The 21,199-nt window shown below is 41.8% G+C and overlaps 2 protein-coding genes across 3 annotated transcripts in view; one reads left to right on the forward strand and one right to left on the reverse strand.

The window, feature by feature from the left end:
* Nucleotides 1-7,466, reverse strand: part of LOC138962977 (uncharacterized) — a 40,043-nt gene extending 32,577 nt beyond the window's left edge. For both annotated transcript variants that reach the window (XM_070334947.1, XM_070334946.1), the window contains exons 1-6: nucleotides 7,054-7,466; nucleotides 6,505-6,634; nucleotides 5,195-5,354; nucleotides 4,277-4,447; nucleotides 3,947-4,038; nucleotides 2,752-2,978 (exon numbers count right to left, since the gene is read on the reverse strand). In XM_070334947.1, the coding sequence (XP_070191048.1) occupies nucleotides 2,752-2,978; nucleotides 3,947-4,038; nucleotides 4,277-4,447; nucleotides 5,195-5,354; nucleotides 6,505-6,634; nucleotides 7,054-7,408 (1,135 nt within the window). In that variant the 5' untranslated portion in view covers nucleotides 7,409-7,466. The remainder of the gene's footprint in view (nucleotides 1-2,751; nucleotides 2,979-3,946; nucleotides 4,039-4,276; nucleotides 4,448-5,194; nucleotides 5,355-6,504; nucleotides 6,635-7,053) is intronic.
* Nucleotides 7,467-15,719: 8,253 nt separating this feature from the next.
* Nucleotides 15,720-21,199, forward strand: part of LOC138961286 (uncharacterized) — a 14,844-nt gene continuing 9,364 nt past the window's right edge. The window contains exons 1-6 of the mRNA XM_070332889.1: nucleotides 15,720-15,927; nucleotides 16,676-16,811; nucleotides 17,768-17,927; nucleotides 19,127-19,297; nucleotides 19,595-19,686; nucleotides 20,220-20,446. Coding sequence (XP_070188990.1) covers nucleotides 15,720-15,927; nucleotides 16,676-16,811; nucleotides 17,768-17,927; nucleotides 19,127-19,297; nucleotides 19,595-19,686; nucleotides 20,220-20,446 — 994 coding nt within the window. The remainder of the gene's footprint in view (nucleotides 15,928-16,675; nucleotides 16,812-17,767; nucleotides 17,928-19,126; nucleotides 19,298-19,594; nucleotides 19,687-20,219; nucleotides 20,447-21,199) is intronic.

Below are 21,199 nucleotides of genomic sequence, written 5' to 3' on the forward strand. Positions count from 1 at the left end.
TCTAGAAATTTCCGGAACTGTCCAGTTAATTTTTCATTCTTCATTTCTTCCCCTCATAGGAGCAATTATAGCGAGTCTCTAATATCACTGGCATGATGTGCTTGCTACAGGTGAACAGTAGGCACTGAACTGGTCTTGCACCATATAGGCTGTATTCAATAAATGGGAGGTCCATAATCTGAGAAAGGAAACAATGAATCAAGAAACTAAAACCCAGGTGCACATCTGCGGCACCTTGGGAGTGTACGTGCACACTATCTTGTTCCTGCCTCTTGCCATCTCAGAGGTAGCCCGGCTTCGCCCGGGAGTAAGCGGAGCCCTGTAGCAATTTAAGACGCTCGCTATCCCATTATCATTAGCTTTACCTCCTTTGTTTGGATACAAAAAAGAGTTATCTCCCTTACCTTCTAGAGATTTCCGGAACTGTCCAGTTAATTTTTCTTTATTTATTTCTTCCCCTCATAGGAGCAATTATAGCGAGTCTCTAATATCACTGGCATGATGTGCTTGCTACAGGTGAACAATAGGCACTGAACTGGTCTTGCACCATATAGGCTGTATTCAATAAATGGGAGGTCCATAATCTGAGAAAGGAAACACTGAATCAAGAAACTAAAACCCAGGTGCACACCTCCGGCACCTAGGGAGTGTACGTGCACACTATCTTGTTCCTGCCTCTTGCCATCTCAGAGGTATGGCGACCACAGACAAAAAAGAGTTATCTCCCTTACCTTCTAGAAATTTCCGGAACTGTCCAGTTAATTTTTCATTCTTCATTTCTTCCCCTCATAGGAGCAATAGCAAGTCTCTAATATCACTGGCATGATGTGCTTGCTACAGGTGAACAGTTATCTCCCTTACCTTCTAGAAATTTCTGGAACTGTCCAGTTAATTTTTCATTCTTCATTTCTTCCCCTCATAGGAGCAACAGCGAGTCTCTAATATCACTGGCATGATGTGCTTGCTACAGGTGAACAGTAGGCACTGAACTGGTCTTGCACCATATAGGCTGTATTCAATAAATGGGAGGTCCATAATCTGAGAAAGGAAACAATGAATCAAGAAACTAAAACCCAGGTGCACATCTGCGGCACCTAGGGAGTGTACGTACGTGCACACTATCTTGTTCCTGCCTCTTGCCATCTCAGAGGTATGGCGACCACAGACAGACAGACAGACAGACAGACACTCTCTTTTATTATATGTACTAGCAGTCAAACCCGGCTTCGCCCGGGTGTTAGCAGAACCCTAAAGCATGTTATGACATGTGTGCTTTCCATTAATTATCAGAGTTAATTACCTCCTTTATTTGGATAACACAGTCAGAGTTACGTCCCTTTGTTTCTTGAAAATGTCATGAACGGTTCGGTTAATTTTTTCTTGTTCGATTCTTCCCCTCGTAGGAGCAATAGCGAGTCTCTAATATTACTGGCATTATGTGCTTACTACAGGTGAACAGTAGGCACTGAACTGGCCTTGCACTATATAGGCTGTATTCAATAAAGCAGAGGTCCATAATATGAGAAAGTAAACAATAAATCAAGAAACTAAAACCCAGGTGCATATCTGCGGCTCCTAGGCATTGTTGATGCACACTACCGCGTTCCTGTCCTCACAGACAGACAGACACAGTCAGGCCCGGCTTCGCCCGGGTGTTTCTGCTCTCGCGGCGTGTGCTTTGATGTGTTGTAGACGTAATGTAGCGGTTTTAGTAGACATGCAGTGATGACATCGTCATACCTTTTTGAACAGGGGAGAGAAATCTGTAAATTCTCGTGATCTTTCACTGAGGCGATCGTTTCGTAAACATTATTCGCGATGATCTGGAAGGCAGGGAGGGGGAGCAGGGGCAGGGTTAGTGTGGGGGGGGGGGGGGGGGGCGGCGGGATGATAGCGGGCGGGGGGGGGGGTAACCCTTGAGAATGACACGGTATACTGGTTTGATGAGAGTTACCTCCCTTCCGTGGGTGACAAAACATGACTTACCTCCCTTGCACTATATAGACTGTATTGATAGATGGGGAGGGTCATTATCGGAGGAAGGAAACAATGTCTGGAGAAACTAAAACCCAGGTGCACATTTGTGGGTCCAGGGCAGTGTGCATGCAAAATATCTTGTGCTTATCTTTTGCCATCTCTGAGGTATGGCGACCACAGACAGACAGACAGACAGACAGACAGACAGACACTCTCTTTTATTATATGTATAGATATAGATAGATAGATTCTTTTTTCATCAAGACAAGATCAGTACAATTCGAAGTTTTGAAAAAAGAAAAGCCCGGAAGCAGGGTCACACAAGGTCGTGGTTCTCGTAGCAGACGACAGTTTATGTCTATCGCCAATTCCTCTGAACAGTCAAAAGCCATCGCTAGAGTTCTTGTGAACCACAGCCGTTTGTTTCGTGCATAGTCAGAGGTACATAATAACGTGCTATTGCAGATAAGCTCACAGTGAATTACAAACTGACGACAACATTGTGAAAAAGGGAAACTGGATCACACGGGTTCACGATGGCTCAGGGGTAAGATAAACCACGCAAAAATACATTCTTTGAAAACTGCTCGCTCTTTACGGAGGGCACCTAGCATGTTCTCAAGCGGTGAGCGTTCAAATGAAAGAGTGTTTGTACTGTGTGGAAAAGCCTAACAGTATCTGTGATGGTTTACGGGAGGTTTACTGTGCCTTTGATCAATCAAACAACGAGCCAATCGCAAGAAAAACTATAAGCTCTTGATAATGCAAACTTACCCAGTGACAAGAACACAGGAGTCGTTTTACGTCCCGACAGTTCCAGGTTACAGCCAGCATTGACGCAGGCAGCCACGGTGTCCACAGAATTGTTGATGTACTTGTGTGCAGTGATGATGTTCTCTATCGCGTAGGCATCGCTTATAACGTAACCTTTGAACCCCCATTCTTTTCTTAAAATCTCCGTCAGCAGCTTCTCATTGGCACAGGCTGGTATACCGTTGATTCTGGGAGAGAAAGCGTAAAGGCATATGTACGCGCTCCCGTGTTTACAAAGTGTAGTTTGCCCATAATCGATGTCAAACGCACCATAAGACCATATAATGACGATATGTCACCATGCGCGGACCATATATAATACATGCATTACAGCTTGTTCTAGCCTCTGAAAAAGTGAGGATGTCAACAAAGCCGCGGTGTTAGCTCCCTTGCATCAACGTTACATGTGTTGCCAAATCTATAAATAGGACGATCCAGATCAAAATGAAAATTAACATATCTCAACATTGAAGGGGTCCTAGACCACAATATTTTGCAGGGAACTTAATTTAGCATGTCTCCTGCTGTTGGTAAAGCAATTAGCGTGTATAGTCATCGAGTACATATGCCTTTAAAGTAATTAAATCTGAATGAATAGAGCTGAACATTGCAGCGCTGAAAGTCCACAAAAATGGGCACTCGCCTTTGGCTAGTACTTCTCATAATTTACTAGCCAGAGAGCAAATTGTACTCGCCAAACCAACCATTTGTTTCAGCAACTGTTTTCGCCTTTGGTGAGTAGATTAACATTTTTACTCGCCATTTACATATCTCTACTCGCCAATTACATATCTCTACTCGCCATTTACATATCTCTACTCGCCATGGCGAATAAAATACTCGCCACTTTCAGGCCTGCATTGCAGTATATACAGGTGGTAGTTTAATACAAGACCGTTCAATTAAAGAAAAAAGTGTTAAAACAGATCTGTGTTTGTGAAAGAACACCACAAACTAAAAGTATTTTCTGCTGACCGATTACGTCGTGATACTTTATCTTAGAGTGTGCTAAAACTATTCAAAGTTATGGTGCATGTCAATTATTTATGATTTATGAACATGGCAAGAAGACGCACAGAGGAATGTTGCGGACACTTGCAGATGGTTTTAGACAGAAATAACGTCAAATAATTATTATATATGGTGTTGGTGCTACCTGTTATAGCTGCACATCAGGTTGTAGGTGCCAGCCTGCACACACATTCTGAAGGCAGGTAGGTGTGTCATTCTCCAGTCTTCCTCCGAAACCTGATAGCGAGAACGATAATAAATGAACATGTTTAGATTGTGCAGCTTTGCGCTGTTGAACATTGATGTGCGATGCTGTTTTAACAAGTGTTTGAATTAGAATTGTTTCCAGTGCCCGACCTTCTACTTGTTTGTTCTCCTCGGACGCGTGTTTGTCTGTGTGTGTGGAATTGCGTCCGTGACAAAGGCTATTAAAAGAAAATCTGGACACAGTGTCTGTGTGTGTGTGAAGGCTTACTTCAGCATTGAAAGACCCCCTGGATACAGGGATGTTTTCAGGACCGCCGTGAGCATCAAAGTGTTTACATCCACCGCTGGCACGGACGTAGCGCGTGTCGTTGCCTTGGAGAGCTTGGATGAAATTCGCAGCGTAAACGCCAGATAGGTAAGGATCCTCTCCGTAAGTTTCCTGACAAATAAAAGACAGGCGGTATATTGTAAAGGCAGCGGTTGACTTTCTGTTTAATTCTAATCCCTGAGACGCAAGTTCGCGTCTTCTGTAATGCTGAAGAGACAATAAACAAAACTGTGTAACAAGCCAAACAGCGTCCTTCTGTAGCGTGTGTGTGTCGATATGTTTGACTGTATGCGTCCGTCAGTGCCTGTGTCTGTCCGTATCTTTGTATCTGTGAAAGTTAATCCACTTGTATGTACACAAGTCAATAAGCATGTTGTAACAAATAAGCAAAATGTATCATACTCAACATTATGTGGAATACTCGCCACCCAATCACAAATTCAAACAGCTCTGTCACAGCTGAGTACCTTGGGGCTGTATCAAGTGTATGTAAAGGGGGGGAGGGGATTTATGTTAATGATTTGTCAGTAAAATAAGACCTGTTGATATGTGCATGCTGTTTTGTATTCAAGATGACGAAGAACGTGATTAAAGAAAAATATTTATTTTTATTTTTAAAGCGTATGAGAGGGAGGGGCTTCCAAAATGAGGCAAAGGTACAGGAGGCAGGCAAGACGGGGATCTGCCCCCGGCTGTTGTAGAAATATAGCATTTGAAAGGGGTATTTTGGGTCTATCCTTCAGATGAAAAAAAATGGGGGGGGGGGGGGGCTCACTGAACCCTGGACCCCCCCCCCCCCCAAGATCCAACCCAGTTACTCTAAATTCATGTTATTTCCAAAAACAAGGTTGTCGGTACCTGATTTCTTCCCCAACGCGAGTCCCTCATGATGTTGATGACGGGAGCGAAGCAGGAGGCCCCGGTGTGGCTGCTGTAGTTGTTCTGCTTGACGAAGTCGTTGTGTCTTCCCCGCACTTCTATACCTGTCGTCTGGGCAACACGAAATATCAGGTCGGGACTGAAACAAGAATAGGATTGTTTGTGTGAAGACACTATTCTGCATTGTGTCGGCTTTGGGGTATCAATAGTGTCTAAAAGGTGATTATTTTGTTCTTCTCTTCGTTTTATTTGATCTTACAAACTACATGGAATCAACCGGCCCCCGTAGCGCAGTGGTAAGCGCATCGGGCTGTGGGTTTTTCGGGCTACGGTCGGCTCCTACCCAGAGTGGAAGTGCTATGGTTCCTATGGGAAGGCTGGAATCACACAGCCGAGTGTCATTCACTTAACGAATGCGACTTTGAGGGTGCTCAGGTTCTGTATACCTGACCAACACCGCAGGTGCTGCAGTTCTCGGGCCTGGTTGACACCAGGATATATTATGACAGTAAGCGTAGAGTGCTGCCCTGTCACGTAGTCTCAAACCAAATTGGAAATCCATAGCATCATCATTATAATCATCCTCATCTCATTAATCATCCAAAATTATAAAATGTCCTTGCTCTTGTGGCCCTTCATGCCCGGAGCTCTCATGGTGACCTTGGTCTCATTGTTCCTGTTCCATCCTTCCCTGAATAGTACTTCTGCTGTCAGTCTTCAACGTGTGACGTTCTGGGGGGCCAGTAACCAGGTTAGGTAAATAAAAAGAAGACACAACAGGTAACAGGTTAGGTAAATAAAAAGAAGACACGCCAGTAAACAGGTTAGGTAAATAAAAAGAAGACACGCCAGTTAACAGGTGGGGTAGATAAAAAGAAGACACGCCAGTTAACAGGTTCGGTAAATAAAAAGAAGACACGCCAGTTAACAGGTGGGGTAGATAAAAAGAAGACACGCCAGTTAACAGGTTCGGTAAATAAAAAGAAGACACGCCAGTTAACAGGTCAGGTAAATAAAAAGAAGACACGCCAGTAACCAGGTTAGGTAAATATAAAGAAGACACGCCAGTAAACAGGTTAGGTAAATATAAAGAAGACACGCCAGTAACCAGGTTAGGTAAATATAAAGAAGACACGCCAGTAACCAGGTTAGGGACGAATCTAAAAACTATTTAATAATAACAAATAACCAATATTGTCCTTCTCATGAAAAACTGTTTGAAACGAGTTACGCCACGATTCTACGACGACGTCGATTTGCTATGGTCAGGTTGATGCTGCTTAACGTACCTGAAGGCTGCGGCCAGTCCAATACTCTGTGGAAAAGACGTGGCATTGTTGTCCACATCACCTCTCAGGCATTCCGTATCCCACTGATAGGGCTTGATGTCTAGTCGGCTAATTCCGTTCATCGACCAACCTGCCCCAAAAAGTAATGTAATGGATCAATCAAGTAATTAATCTATTAGCTAGTCTATTCTTTCTATTATGAATCTGTTTTTGTCAAACCATTTTTTCTCACTTTCCTCTAAAAAGAAATTCTTCACGCTAGGAAAATATGCAAAGCTTGATAAACTAAAGTCAAGTGAACAGAATCAAACAAGCAATAACAGAAGTAAACTACTTAAAGAACTTCACTTGTAGAGGGGGGAAAAGTTGAAGATCGAATGATGACGAAAACTACGAATATGTGTTCTGAGGCTTAGTAACGTAGCAATAATTTGCTTTACACAGAGAACTATCGAGGGCAGTGACACTTTCTTTGTACTTATTATCAGTTTTAGACGGTAAAATACTGAAACATTTCCGGTTAACGCTAATACTAAGAAACAAAACTACCTGTTGACATCTGAACTTGTATCTCCTCCAATGTCAATCTGTTGACAAGGTCATTCACACGATCCTCCCACGGGAGGGACACGTTACGAAACGGGTAGTCTTCGGAAGTGGACGAGACGCCTTCGTTCTTGGTGGAAAACTTGCCCATTACAGTTGCGAAGACAAGTACGAAGGCCAAAGCGAAACGATGTTTTCTGGCCATTTTAAAAACCAGAGACAAAAGTAAGAGAAATATATTGTAAAAGGGAATAGATAACTCGCTTTTCCTTTTCTTTTTTTCTACTTTTCGGAATCTGTATAAGACACAGCCTGTCCGAGTAATTAGTTCAACATAATTTGACTTGCTGCAACACATGGATGTACAGATAAATGTGCGGCTAAAGTCCAAAATACATTTCGACCTTGAGAAGGTGCAAGTACCGTAAAATCCCTAGCATAAGCCCACCCCCCCTGTGCACAGATTTAGGGCAAAATTGGGGGGTGGGCGTTTGCTAGGGATAGACCCCTTTGCACAAAGTAAGTGTTTTGCTCAACCGTGTAATTGAGTGAATACAAACCCCGAAAGCATGTAAGTTAGGTCGTGTGAGTAGAAGTGAAGGAAAAAAGAAAAAAAAAGGACTTTGAGGCAAAGAAGGCCAACCATGAGAGAGAGAGAGAGAGAGAGAGAGAGAGAGAGAGAGAGAGACAGAGACAGAGAGAGAGAGAGAGAGAGAGAGAGAGAGAAGGACTGGCTCTTCTGAAAACAACACGAGCATAGTCATTCATATAAATTTATAAAGTAAAAAGAAAATCGCCAGACCTTTGCAAGGACAAACAATAACAACACAATTCCGGGAAAAAGAAACTTGATGAAATGTTGAAATGTCAACACCAATGAAGCCCTTTCTTTCTGTACAGGGAAGAAATTACACGATCGTCTTTGGAAATGAAACGTTAACTGAACTTGGATTTTGTCTTCAAAAGGCCCAATCTTTCTGAGAAAGAAAAACCCACAAACTTAGGGAAAAAAAGAGAAGAGAAACTCGAAAAAACATGAACGATGGGTGGGAGTGAGGAGAGGGGACAAAGAATTAAAAAAAAAAGGAAAGAAACACGAAAAGGTAAAGAAGGGGAAAAAGATGACTTTTAGAACAGTCTGCACAAATCCTAGTGAAAGTGAGCCTATAGTCTCTTTGAAAAAAGCAGGGTGGGCGTTTGCTAGGTAGTTACCCCTGTGCACAACTTTTGGCCCAAAGTGGGGGGTGGGCGTTTGCTAGATGGTGGGCTTATGCTAGGGATTTTACGGTAATAATTTATCAACTGTTGTATATTATCTCTACCCCGGACATTTTAAGTGTACGGATATCTGCTAATACGTGCCTTATCTGGAGCGCAGTGTCAGCACAAAAGAGTGAGAGCTATGAGTGCTTGCTAATCAGTGTACACACACTTGTTTTCAGTGTAACGATGTCAGGGTTATGACCGAAATATTATAAAATACGGTTGAAACACACACTCATACTTCGTGGTCGGCTAGTGTGATGTGTATGCGTTTTGAAAAAGATAAACTCCTTTTGACTTAACAAAATCTATCTATCTATACATATAATAAAAGAGAGTCCACAACTACCACTCCCACTAGCACTACATCATCAACACCAACCCAACCACCATCCCCAGCACCCCCATCATCCCCCATCACCACCACACCAACCCCTTCCTTACCCCCTAAAACAAAAAAGAATTATAGCAATCTCGATGTCATCACTGCATGTCTACTAAAACCGCTACATTTCGTCTACAACACATCAAAGCACACGCCGCGAGAGCATAAACACCCGGGCGAAGCCGGGCCTGACTGTGTCTGTCTGTCTGTGAGGACAGGAACGCGGTAGTGTGCATCAACAATGCCTAGGAGCCGCAGATATGCACCTGGGTTTTAGTTTCTTGATTTATTGTTTACTTTCTCATATTATGGACCTCTGCTTTATTTCTTTATTTTTTTTCTTCTCCTTTGTATTTGCCAAGCACATCATTGTGGGGCTTTTAATCAGTAACATGCATCCGCCTACAACGTATCATCATTCATCCTTCAACATGTATCATAAATGGCAAGTATATATACAACATTAAGACATAACAGACAGACGAGAGAGAGAGAGAGAGAGAGAGAGAGAGAGAGAGAGAGAGAGAGAGAGAGAGAGTGAGAGTGAGAGAGAGAGAGAGAGAGAGAAAGAGAGAGGAAGAGAGAGAGAGAGAGAGAGGCGGGGGTGGGGGTGGGTAATGATGGTGGTGGTATCATTTATAATGTATACTTTTTTTCTTTTTTTTTCAAATTATCAAACGTTCCATGAACAAACTTCACCTCGTCTCGACTTATACAGTACTCACAATCTTCTAATGTACATTTCATTTTCCAATATACTATTCAAATCGTATCTATCACCATACTTATATTTACTAATACACATTTTTGCACACAAAATAATGTGATTAATTACCTTATTATTTTGGCATATATTATTAGGTTGATAACCAAACAAGACATCGTGTTCTGAGAGGTGCACATTTAATCCTGTATTTCTAAAAATATAATGGACAACATTTTCCCAAAAGCACGTCAACTTCTCACACTGCCAAAAAAAGTGTTCAACATAATCAATGTGTTTACAAAATGTACATAATTTTGTTTCTCTAATTTTCATTTTATTTAATAATATATTCGTGGGATAAATGTTATGTAAAATTTTCCATTGTAACAATCTCAATCTTTCTTCTTTTGTACATTCGCTTGCTAACAGCCAATAATTGTGATCTAGTTTAACCTGATATTTATGTAACCAAAATGTAACAGCGCAAGGCTCGCTCGCTTTAGACTGGACTATCAGCATGCGAAACTTTCTCGCGGAAGGGTTAGTGATCACAGGGTTCCGCGTGTCAAGGTCATTATTGTGTTCGCCTGCTCGCGGGCTGGCTGTGTTTTTGCGAAGTGCAAGCGCTCGCACAGCGGTCTTCATTGCGCCGTACTCAAAAAAACTAGAGGGACTGTATCCTATCTTTGTGCACAGCTGGTTAAAAGGAATCATATCTCCGTTATCCCAAATATCTTTCACCGTATCTAAGTGTGCTTCTATCCATTTTTTAAAATATAAGCTTTTATTTTTATACATCACATTTATATTGTTCCATAAACATTGATCACCAAAGCGATCTTCTCTCTCATAAATCAATGCTTTATTATGGATCCATTTTAAGAGAACTTCTTTCCAAAAGTTTGATCGAATGCATTCAATACCTTGAAACAGTTTTAGTGATGTTGTGGCTTTAAAACAAAGTAAATTTCTTCCCAATACCTGATAAAGACTTAATGGAATTGTTGTCCACGGTTCATATTTTCGTTGTTGAAGTTTTGCTGCCCATGTGAGTAAAAAAGAGGTCTGCATATCGTGGACGTTTATCATGTTAATACCACCTTCTTCCACCACATTACACAATACATTTCGTTTAACTTTTTCAAAGGCTTTTGTATTTGAATACTTCCTTTTCCAGAGAAATCTGAACAAAATAGTATTCAACTTATCGAGAACTTTAACAGGGGCAAGAAGCGCCTGCATAGCGTAAACAAATTGTGAAACTAAGAAGGACTTAATAATACACAATTTGCCGCTTATACTTAAATTCCTTCTTGACCATCTGCAAATGATTTGTTCAACTTTTTCAAGTCTTTTGGACCAATTTTCCATAATTTCAGAGGCCGGGATGTCATTTTTAAAAATAATTCCCATGATTTTAACCTGGGTATTCCATTTAATATCGCAATATTTCTCTTGACAGTTTTTACGCGATCCCAACCACATTGCTTCCGTTTTACTTTTATTTAATTTTAAGCGAGATATATTGGAGAAATGTGACCCTCCACCACGGAATGAGTCACATGTCACCTTTGCATGATTTTCATATTTTTACATTTTCCTAAAGAGATTTTTATGCTCTATCCAGTGATGAAAACCGTTTTAGAAAAGAGCGAAAACTGTTTGAGTTATAAGCCTGTGACTAAGGTGACCCTCACACTGTTACCAGACACTCCCCGGACTTATATTAAGCCTAGCGCAGAACCGCGCGAGGTGACATGCGACTCATTTCGTGGTGGAGGGTCACAAATCATCAATGATTTCCAAAACCGTTTCCATGTCGTTTTTATCTTGAAGTAAAACAGTTATATCATCGGCGTACATAGCCAGTTTCAGGATACGCGATGTTTGTTCTGCAAAATCTACATCTGGTAAGGCAAATCCTTTAATATTGGGGTGACTTCGGATTTTGATTGCTAATAATTCTACAGCAAGCACGAAGGCCAAAGGTGAGAGGGGACATCCCTGACGGATTCCGGAATTCACACTTATTTCTTCCGAAATCCAGCCCATATAATTTATGCAGCTCGTGGTGTTTGTCATTAGAACTTTAATCCATTTCACAAATTTTTCGCCAAAACCAAATTTTTTAAAGGACCAGACCACATAGTCTTTTGAGATGGAATCGTAGGCTCGGGCGTAGTCAAGGGCAAGTAATATACCGGGTTGATTTCTTTCATTTGCGTAATTAATGACATCATCGATTAATCTAATCAAGTTACTTGCCTTTCTTCCCTTAATAAATCCTGTCTGATCTTCCGACACGAGGTCAGAAATAACACCAGATAAGCGCTGCGATAAACATTTTGCCAGCATTTTATAATCTGTATTGGTTACAGATATAGGTCTCCAATTCTTAAGGCTATCTCTCGGCAAATCTTTACCCTTATGAATTAACGTGATAACTGCTCTTTTCTGAGTATCTGACAATTCACCGACTCTAAATGCATTCTGAAGGGAATTAACCACCATAATTTTTACTTTAGGCCAAAAAAATTTCATGAAACTTGTAGTCAATCCGTCTAAACCTGGTGACGAACCATTTGTTAATAGATACAGCGCCCTGCCAATTTCTAACACGGTAAAATCAGTTTCCAAAACATATTTGTGTTCGTCATTTAACTGAGGAATATTTAAATTAAGAACTTTACTTTCAGCATCCTCCTCAACAAAATTCCCATTTTTATCAAACACGTTATTGTAAAATCTCACTTGCTCCTGTAAAATACCTTTTTGCGTCGTTATCTGAGAGCCATTTTCATCAATTAATCTGTCCATAAATTTTAAATTAGCTTTCACTTTTTCCATATTTAGAAAATATTTTGTATTCTTTTCACCTTCTTCGATATATTTTTCACGGGATCGAATTTGAGCACTCTTTGCCTTTTGAATATCATATATTTCCAACTTTGCTTTTAATTTTTCCTTTTCAACAATAAATGTTGAATTTTCAGGGTGGCTGGATATCTGTTTATCTAATTGATTCAAATCCTTTTGCATTTGTTGTTGGTCTACAACTGTTTGCCGTTTTTTACATTTACTATAGTCAATAGAAAATTCTTTAATTTTTATTTTACATAGGTCCCATTTAACTTGTGAATCAAAATCAAGATACTCGTTGTCATAATTCTCCAAAAAGGTGTTTAAACCTTCAACAAACACTCTATCTTTCAATAAACTGTCGTTAAATTTCCAGTATGACGGGCCTCTCTCCATATGAGTCAGACTGTATTTCATTCTAACCATTCTATGGTCGCTCTGGGCAACGGATTGAATTTCGCACTCATGTGCACGATTTAAAATGTTATCCGACACAAGTATATAATCCAATCTTCTTGCTATGAAAGGAGTTTTCCGGTACCATGTAAACTCCTTGTCGTCTCCATGTGCCAAACGCCACAAATCGTTTAATGCACATTTAGTCAACATCGTCTTAAACATTTCAACATCTGTGTTGTTATGCTTTCCGCCGCTTATGATATCTAATTGATTATCAAGTACACAATTAAAATCTCCACAGACAATTTTTTTTCTCATAAATTCGCTCATTTAGACAGTTGGAGAGGAATTCGTAAAAAAGCCTTTTCTCATGAACTTCATTTGGACTGTAGACGTTAAAAATATATATACTTTCTTCATCTGCGTGGATTTCCAATTCAAGCACTCTTTTAGATTTTACAACACATGCAACGTCATAAGGAAAGGATTTTTTCACTAAAATGACTTGTCCAAGACTATGGCTGGTAGAGGAAACGTGGAAGATTTTCCCTCCCCATTCCCTTTCCCACTGTTCAACGTCACTGTCTGTTATGTAGGTTTCCTGCAAACATACAATATCAAATCCATTCTTTTTAAGATTATGAAAAATAGTTTTGCGTTTTGTCCTGTTCCGTAAACCATGTATGTTTATCGAACAGACTGATAAAGCCATGGCGAAGGTAGATTACATATTGTTGAAATCACGATCAAAATTCAGAGTCCGTGGGGCAAGCCAGGGTGGAAGAAAAAAACCACATACGGTCAAGACACAAGGTCGAGGCACGTGTCAACCCCACACGCTGTGCGGCGTGTTTTCGTCACGGTCTTCGCACACACTTTCTATGTCAGAGTTGTCAACATTGGCTGAGTCTGTTTTCTCACGTGCAGCGTCAGTGCGTGTCATCTTCACTAAGTTTTGGTCTGCAGGGGGGGAATCCCTGAGTCTCTTGCCTGGTGTGTAAGATCTTGACCTAGGGAAGGCCAAGGTTGACTGCTGTGTGCATGGTCGGCTTTTCCGCATCTTGGCAGTTGTGTTGACTCGACCTGTGTCCTCGGACTTGGAGTGGTTGGGGTTGGCTTCTGTCGTTGTGGTTGTGATAGGAGTGGCGAGGATAGTGCTACCGGTATCCACGTCTTGGTCCTGAGGGGTGGCATCTGTGTTCTTCCCCTGTGCTGGTTCTTTGCTGTCGGTGTCGGTGTCATTTGGGAAGGCGTCGCAGTGTGGGTCTCCCCTTCTGTGACCCGGTTTGTGACAATCAAGACAAATGACGTCATTTCTGCAGTTTGAGGCTGTATGACCCTGCGTGAGGCACCGCCCACATGTTCCTTGTTGGATTCTACGTTCTTCTTTCTGTTCGAAGTGGTAGATGGACGCTTTAAAGTTTCCCAGGTTTACACTTGCTGGGAGAGGACGATCGGGAACCTCGACGTAAATGAAACGTCGGCCGGTCAACCAACGGGTAAGCCCACCGTTTTCATCCCTATCTTTTTCCATGTATAGCTCTGAGCGGGGTTTCCCCCCTACCTTTTGGATCATAGCGAGGATTTCCTTGTTGCTGAATGAGATTGGGAGATTCCCAATTGTAACTTTCGTTGTTTTAAGCTCCTTTTCTCCATCTTGGGTTTGGATGATGAAGGGAGTTTTGTCCCTGAAACTCACGGTGACCCCTAGTAGTGCCACCCCGTTGAGCAGAAGCTTTAATCGTGTTTCCCTCGACTTGGGGTATACTCTCCATAGTGCTCCGAGCCTCTGTGCACCGAGAATGGTGTCATGTCCAGTTTTTCGTTCACATGCGCTGCATATCTCATGAACCGTGTAAGGCTTGTCTGATTCTGTAGGCAGATGTTTGTGTTGAACAACAACAGGTTGGATAGTGTCCGAATTTTGGGTATACGCGGCCATCTTGAAACAAGGACGAAGCCGGTCGCAGCCGATTCAATCGGCGGAAAAAACACACAAAAGACATTACCTTTAAACGAGCAAAAAAACAGTCTTGTACGTCGCTGGGACTGTATGTAGACTAGCTACGGCCGAGAAGCTGGTGTAGGTCCACTTTTGAAAGGTTGTAGACCCAAAACACTGGAGCTCTCGAAGAAGGGGCAGTCTGACATCAGACGCGCAACCGGAAGTCCGACCTCTGCTTTATTGAATACAGCCTATATAGTGCAAGGCCAGTTCAGTGCCTACTGTTCACCTGTAGTAAGCACATAATGCCAGTAATATTAGAGACTCGCTATTGCTCCCACGAGGGGAAGAATCGAACAAGAAAAAATTAACCGAACCGTTCATGACATTTTCAAGAAACAAAGGGACGTAACTCTGACTGTGTTATCCAAATAAAGGAGGTAATTAACTCTGATAATTAATGGAAAGCACACATGTCATAACATGCTTTAGGGTTCTGCTAACACCCGGGCGAAGCCGGGTTTGACTGCTAGAAGATAAATAAATAAAAGATACACACACAAAATCCTTCGCCACAAAAATGTAACTGAAGGGTCTGTGTATAAATGATGTTGCGATGCCTTTTCAAAATGATTCAGTCAAGTTAAAGAAAAGTGTAACACGTACTGCTAATGAGCGTTCTTTATTCACTAAATACGTTTTCTTTCCAAGATACCTTATAAGGTTGAGCCCTCTTATAACATATACAATATTGATAAGCAAAAGCGATATTGGCTGTGATTTTCGCAGCACGCATCATGGATTTGTGAATCCATTTTTTTTTTTTTTTTTTTAAAGAAGAAAGTTATTCTTTGTTGTGCACTCGACTGTTGGTTACAGACTACAGTCTGGTACATTCTATGCAAAAGCATCAGCACGTGTCAGTGTTTGCCCGCTCAAATTGACATGTACATTACAGTGTACCCTGTTGAAGCAATTCCTTAGGTGACCGCCGCTTTAACGTCTTGTTTAGTTTGTTCAAGCGATATAAACAATAGACACAAAATAGAAGACCATCTGATCTACATCCAGTACATAGTCAATGCTAATTACAACTCACAAAGGTTATCAACATGAGCAGAACAACTTTCCTGTGTCTGGTTTGTGCCTGGAATGGGTTTTCTTGTATTTCTGGCGAAAAGAAAAGTAACGGTGATGTGAGTGACTACCCGTTCCGTAACGTGTCCCTACCCTGGGACGAGAGGGTGGATGACATCGTCAAGAGACTGACCGTTGAAGAAATGCAAGAACAGATGGGACGAGGCGGAGCGGGTGTGCTAGGTAATGTGTGTGTTTGTTAGTGTGTTTGTTAGTGTGTGTGTGTGTGTGTGTGTGTTTGTTAGTGTGTGTATGTGTGTGTGTGCTTGCGTGCGTGTAAATGAGGAAATGGAGGTTCACAACGACCACATAATTATGCACATGGTCAGATAGACATCGCAACACACACACACGGATACATCAATCCACAATCAACATAGCTTGGGCCTCGGGCAAATGTGCTCTAGATATCAGGCAAGAATACAATACACTTTCTTTTTTGTCGAGTTGCCTGATACAGACCCTCAATGCCAAGTTCTTTTGAACTCTTTTTGTCTTTACACTCGAAATACATTGTTTGTGTTTTCAGTTCTGCCAATGGCATGAAACGAGGGCTTATTTGGTCATTTCTGGTAATAATTGTCATTTTGAGGCTAGCCTTAAAAACACGATATTCGGAAATAACTCTGTCGGGTTTTTATGGGTTGTGAAAGAGTGAATATCCTTGCTTTTCCAAGGACAAATACATTCACACGTGCTCCTACCCATGTGTTTCAGACACACTTCTCGCTAGTGTTTGGCCCCCCAAATGTGTGTCCAAGTTAGTGCAAGGGTACTCACTCCTTAACAACCCATACAAACCCGACAGAGGTATTTTCGGAATATCATCAATTGACAAAGTAAGTCCTTCAGATCAAACGTTACAGGCGTGTGTAGGGTCTCCAAGCTAAAAGCCCGTGCAGTGAATGGTATGTCGTGTCAACATCATCAGGCGGACCAGCCCCCGCGATCCCGAGGCTGGGTATCGGACCGTATGAATGGGACTCGGAGTGTCTGAGAGGGGATGTCCAGGCTCCAGGCAGTGCCACAGCTTTTCCCCAGGCCCTAGGACTCTCTGCAGCATTTAGGTACAGTCCACTCCTGCCCTGGCAATCATTTCTCGATCACGACCACGACCACATGAAAGAATCCTCGACGATTTTATTCAGCATGATTCGCCTTTCAATAACGACCACCTGTCTAAAACGAACATTTTTGGGTTGGTCCTGTGGACGGTCGATCGTTATTGACAAATGTGATTGTCGTTGTGTTGTCTTGTCTTATATTGTATTGTATTGTTGTATTGTGTTGTATTTACTCAAAAGCACTGTAGTGTACGGTATTGTTGCGTACTGTATTGGATTGCATTGTATTGCATCTCTGTTTGCATTGTATTGCTTGAACTTGATCTGCGTCTGTCTTTCGTGTCTATTTATCTTTGACCGTGACTGTCCCTGGCTCAGACGTTGTTTAGTACACATTTATTGCATTGCTTTTGTCTATTTGAAATGAAGATACAGTTGAACATACAGTTTGTGGGAATCATAATTTATTCTAAAAGTATTGTATATACGGCTATCAAAAAGAAAAACGTCACGTTAAGATTAAGAGACCAGCATTCTTCATGTTAAGGGCTAGGGATTGGCGAAGGTTTTTCGCATTGTAAACAATTTCGGACACTGATAAGAAAAAAAACTTACTGCGAAACAAATGTACAAGGACATGTGGGTGGATGACATGTGGGTGGAATACATGTGGGTGGTTGACAAATTGTTGGTGTTTGGCATGTGGGTGGATGACATGTTGGTGGTTGACATTTGGGTGGACGACATGTGGGTGGATGACATGTGGGTGTATGACATCTGGGTGGATGACATGTGGGTGGATGACATGTGGGTGGATGACATGTGGGTGGTTGACAAATTGATGGTGTTTGACATGTGGGTGGATGACATGTTGGTGGTTGACATTTGGGTGGACTACATATGGGTGGATGACATGTGGGTGGATTACAAGTGGGTGGATTACATGTGGTTGGTTGCAGTACTGACCTGATGTTCCGGGTGGCAGAGGCAACAGGGGTGGAGGTGAGAGGCAAACACAACGACTTCGTCAAGCAGGGCAACTATGGCTGGCACACCAGCGCTTCCTGCTTTGCTCCTATGATCAACATCATGAGGGACGGGAGATGGGGCAGAAACCAGGTGAGTCATGCGTTTATTGCAGCGCTAGTGTCGTTTATGAAAAACTGTTATTCTAGCTGTTTGCCATGATTCAAATCCAGACTTCTTATTTGTAGCAAGATCTGGAGCTATTTGTTTTTCCCAGTGATCACACGCATATTTGATATATTCAACAGACCCGGGTAGGCTTCTCTATTCCTGCTATGCTTGCCGTCAAATACCACTGTAACCATTTTTTTGTACACAGTTGGGTCTATTAGCTGCAGCGAGCGTTCGGTCAAGCTTTTATACACGGGACAAACGAGTCTGGAGCTTTAATTTTGCTTAATAAGTTATTTGAATTCCGGATGCTATCGGTGGGTAAATGTAATTGTATTTTTGTCAGTTTCGACCCTGTTGGGTATGCTACAAGATATAATGATCATGTACACCGCCACAGACACTGTCTGGGTTTTACATGGAATTAGAATACCCTTCCACTTGAACACACACAAACACTCACCAGCCGTACTCCTTGTTGTATAAAGTGGCATTTTTGGGGGTGAATCATTTTTGCAGATTGATATCAGTGTATATTGCTATTTCATATGTTACGTGGATTTCCATTGGTCAATTGGGAAAAACTGAGCTCAGTGCAAAAGTGATATCGACGACATTTCCGTCGATATCAGTTTTGATATCGACGACCTCTTTATTGCTTCCCCACTTCAAAAACAAAAACACCTACATTTAAAAACAAACAAATATATATGAAAATGTAATTATCCCAGAATTTAGTTGAGCAAGTGACTAAAGACTTTTTGAAAGAAAAGACATTTTGAAATACTGAAAAGTACAAGAAAAGAGTGAACACAAAGAAACAATAATCAGAGCGAAGGATATGGAACAGCCAAAACTGAGACAAATACTTCTGTAATTTCTTTACAGTAAATACAAAATGTCCAGAGAACTAGCAATATATCTAACATTGGCTGACTGTGTGACGATATCTTCTGCTATTGGTCTGTTTCGGCAGTGATATCAAAATCTCGACCTCCGGTCTCGATTTTGATATCACTGTCTCAACAGACCATAGTAGAAGATATCATCACACAGTCCGTCAATATTGGGTAGTGTAACTTGGAATCAATTAAGCACAACATTCTGTCTGTGTAGAAAACACACAGGCTGCGGACCGTTTGTGAGTGTCTCAGTTGAAGGATGCCCTTCATTATTTACAGGAACTCTTTGGCGAAGACCCACTCCTGGCAGGGGCCTATGCGGCAGCCTATGTGAAAGGTCTCCAAGGCAACGACACGCGCTACGTCCGTGCCAGCAGCGGATGCAAGGTGGTCATTGCTTACAGTGGTCCTGACAACATCCCTGTGTCCCGCCTTGGATTCAACGCTATCGTGAGTGGCTTTGTTGCAGATAAACCTTTATATGCGAGGCTGCTTTGTACTTGTTTGCCTGGAGATTCGGTCGGCTGGCTTGTTACGATTAACGGAATGTGTTAACTGGCTAGTGGCTCGGTTTCTGGTTGGTTGATTGGCATTTTCATTGGCTGCTTTGTTGTTTCTTGAGTTCGTTCTTTCTCAAGTGCTTTCGTCAGCAGAAACAATTTTGAATTAATAATCCATTCGGCATAGATATAACGATAGAAACACGTCTTCATGCACTGGTATGTCGCGCGATCTTGTGCTTTCCAGGTATCTGAAGAAGACTTGAGGATGACGTTACTTCCTCCTTTCAGAACCTGCGTAGAAGCCGGAACCTACAACCTCATGTGTAGCTACAACAGGTCAGAAATTATGAACATACTTAAACATGGTTTTTTTAAAATCTTATATAACCTGGCAAACCTTCGTGAGATTGGTATGTGTAAACCATAGCTTTAAAGATGAATTCCAATGTAAATGAAAATGTTGACCGTCACAGATTTCACTATAGGCTTTTATATGGGGATAAGAGAATTCTACCGCTAAGCTATACGTCAAAGTCAACAGCCTGGCTTCTTGTGCAGAGTGTGTTTTTTGCTGAATTAATTAATTGGTTGACATAGATTTTAGTTACATGACTGAATTAATTAAGCCAATGACAACAATCCCCACTCTGTACACAAATGTGTCAGACTATAGACAGTTGGTATGTGTTCAAGTTTAATGATGCTTGTATCATATGTAAAAGTCTAGACAAAGCTGTGGTGGTTTATAAGATAGTTCTCCAGTTATCTCTAAATGTTTATGTCATTTTTGCTGATGAAAACTTTAGTTCGAAGACATGAATAGAAAGGATACATTGTTAGACGACAAGTGAGTCTTCTTTTTTCCATAGAGTGAACGGGGTTCCCTCGTGCGCAAACAAGAGACTGCTGACAGATATCATACGAGGCGAGTGGGGCTTCAAAGGCTACGTCATCAGTGACCAAGGCGCCATAGAAAACATCATCAATTACCACCACTACCTCAACAACAGCGTCGACACCGTGGCTGCCTGCGTCAATGCTGGCTGTAATCTGGAACTGTCGAGCAATCTGTCCAAGCCTGTGTTCTTCTACCTTGGTAAGATGTGTGTCTGATCGTTGGCTATGGGAAATACACCTTGGTAAGATGTGTGTCTGATAGTTGGCTATGGGAAATACACCTTGGTAAGATGTGTGTCTGATCGTTGGCTATGGGAAATACACCTTGGTAAGATGTGTGTCTGATAGTTGGCTATGGGAAATACACCTTGGTAAGATGTGTGTCTGATCGTTGGCTATGGGAAATACACCTTGGTAAGATGTGTGTCTGATCGTTGGCTATGGGAAATACACCTTGGTAAGATGTGTGTCTGATCGTTGGCTATGGGAAATACACCTTGGTAAGATGTGTGTCTGATCGTTGGCTATGAGAAATACACCTTGGTAAGATGTGTGTCTGATCGTTGGCTATGGGAAATACACCTTGGTAAGATGTGTGTCTGATAGTTGGCTATGGGAAATACACCTTGGTAAGATGTGTGTCTGATAGTTGGCTATGGGAAATACACCTTGGTAAGATGTGTGTCTGATCGTTGGCTATGGGAAATACACCTTGGTAAGATGTGTGTCTGATAGTTGGCTATGGGAAATACACCTTGGTAAGATGTGTGTCTGATAGTTGGCTATGGGAAATACACCTTGGTAAGATGTGTGTCTGATCGTTGGCTATGGGAAATACACCTTGGTAAGATGTGTGTCTGATCGTTGGCTATGGGAAATACACCTTGGTAAGATGTGTGTCTGATCGTTGGCTATGGGAAATACACCTTGGTAAGATGTGTGTCTGATAGTT

The sequence above is a fragment of the Littorina saxatilis genome, linkage group LG3 (assembly GCF_037325665.1).
Source record: "Littorina saxatilis isolate snail1 linkage group LG3, US_GU_Lsax_2.0, whole genome shotgun sequence".
Lineage (NCBI taxonomy): Eukaryota > Metazoa > Mollusca > Gastropoda > Littorinimorpha > Littorinidae > Littorina > Littorina saxatilis.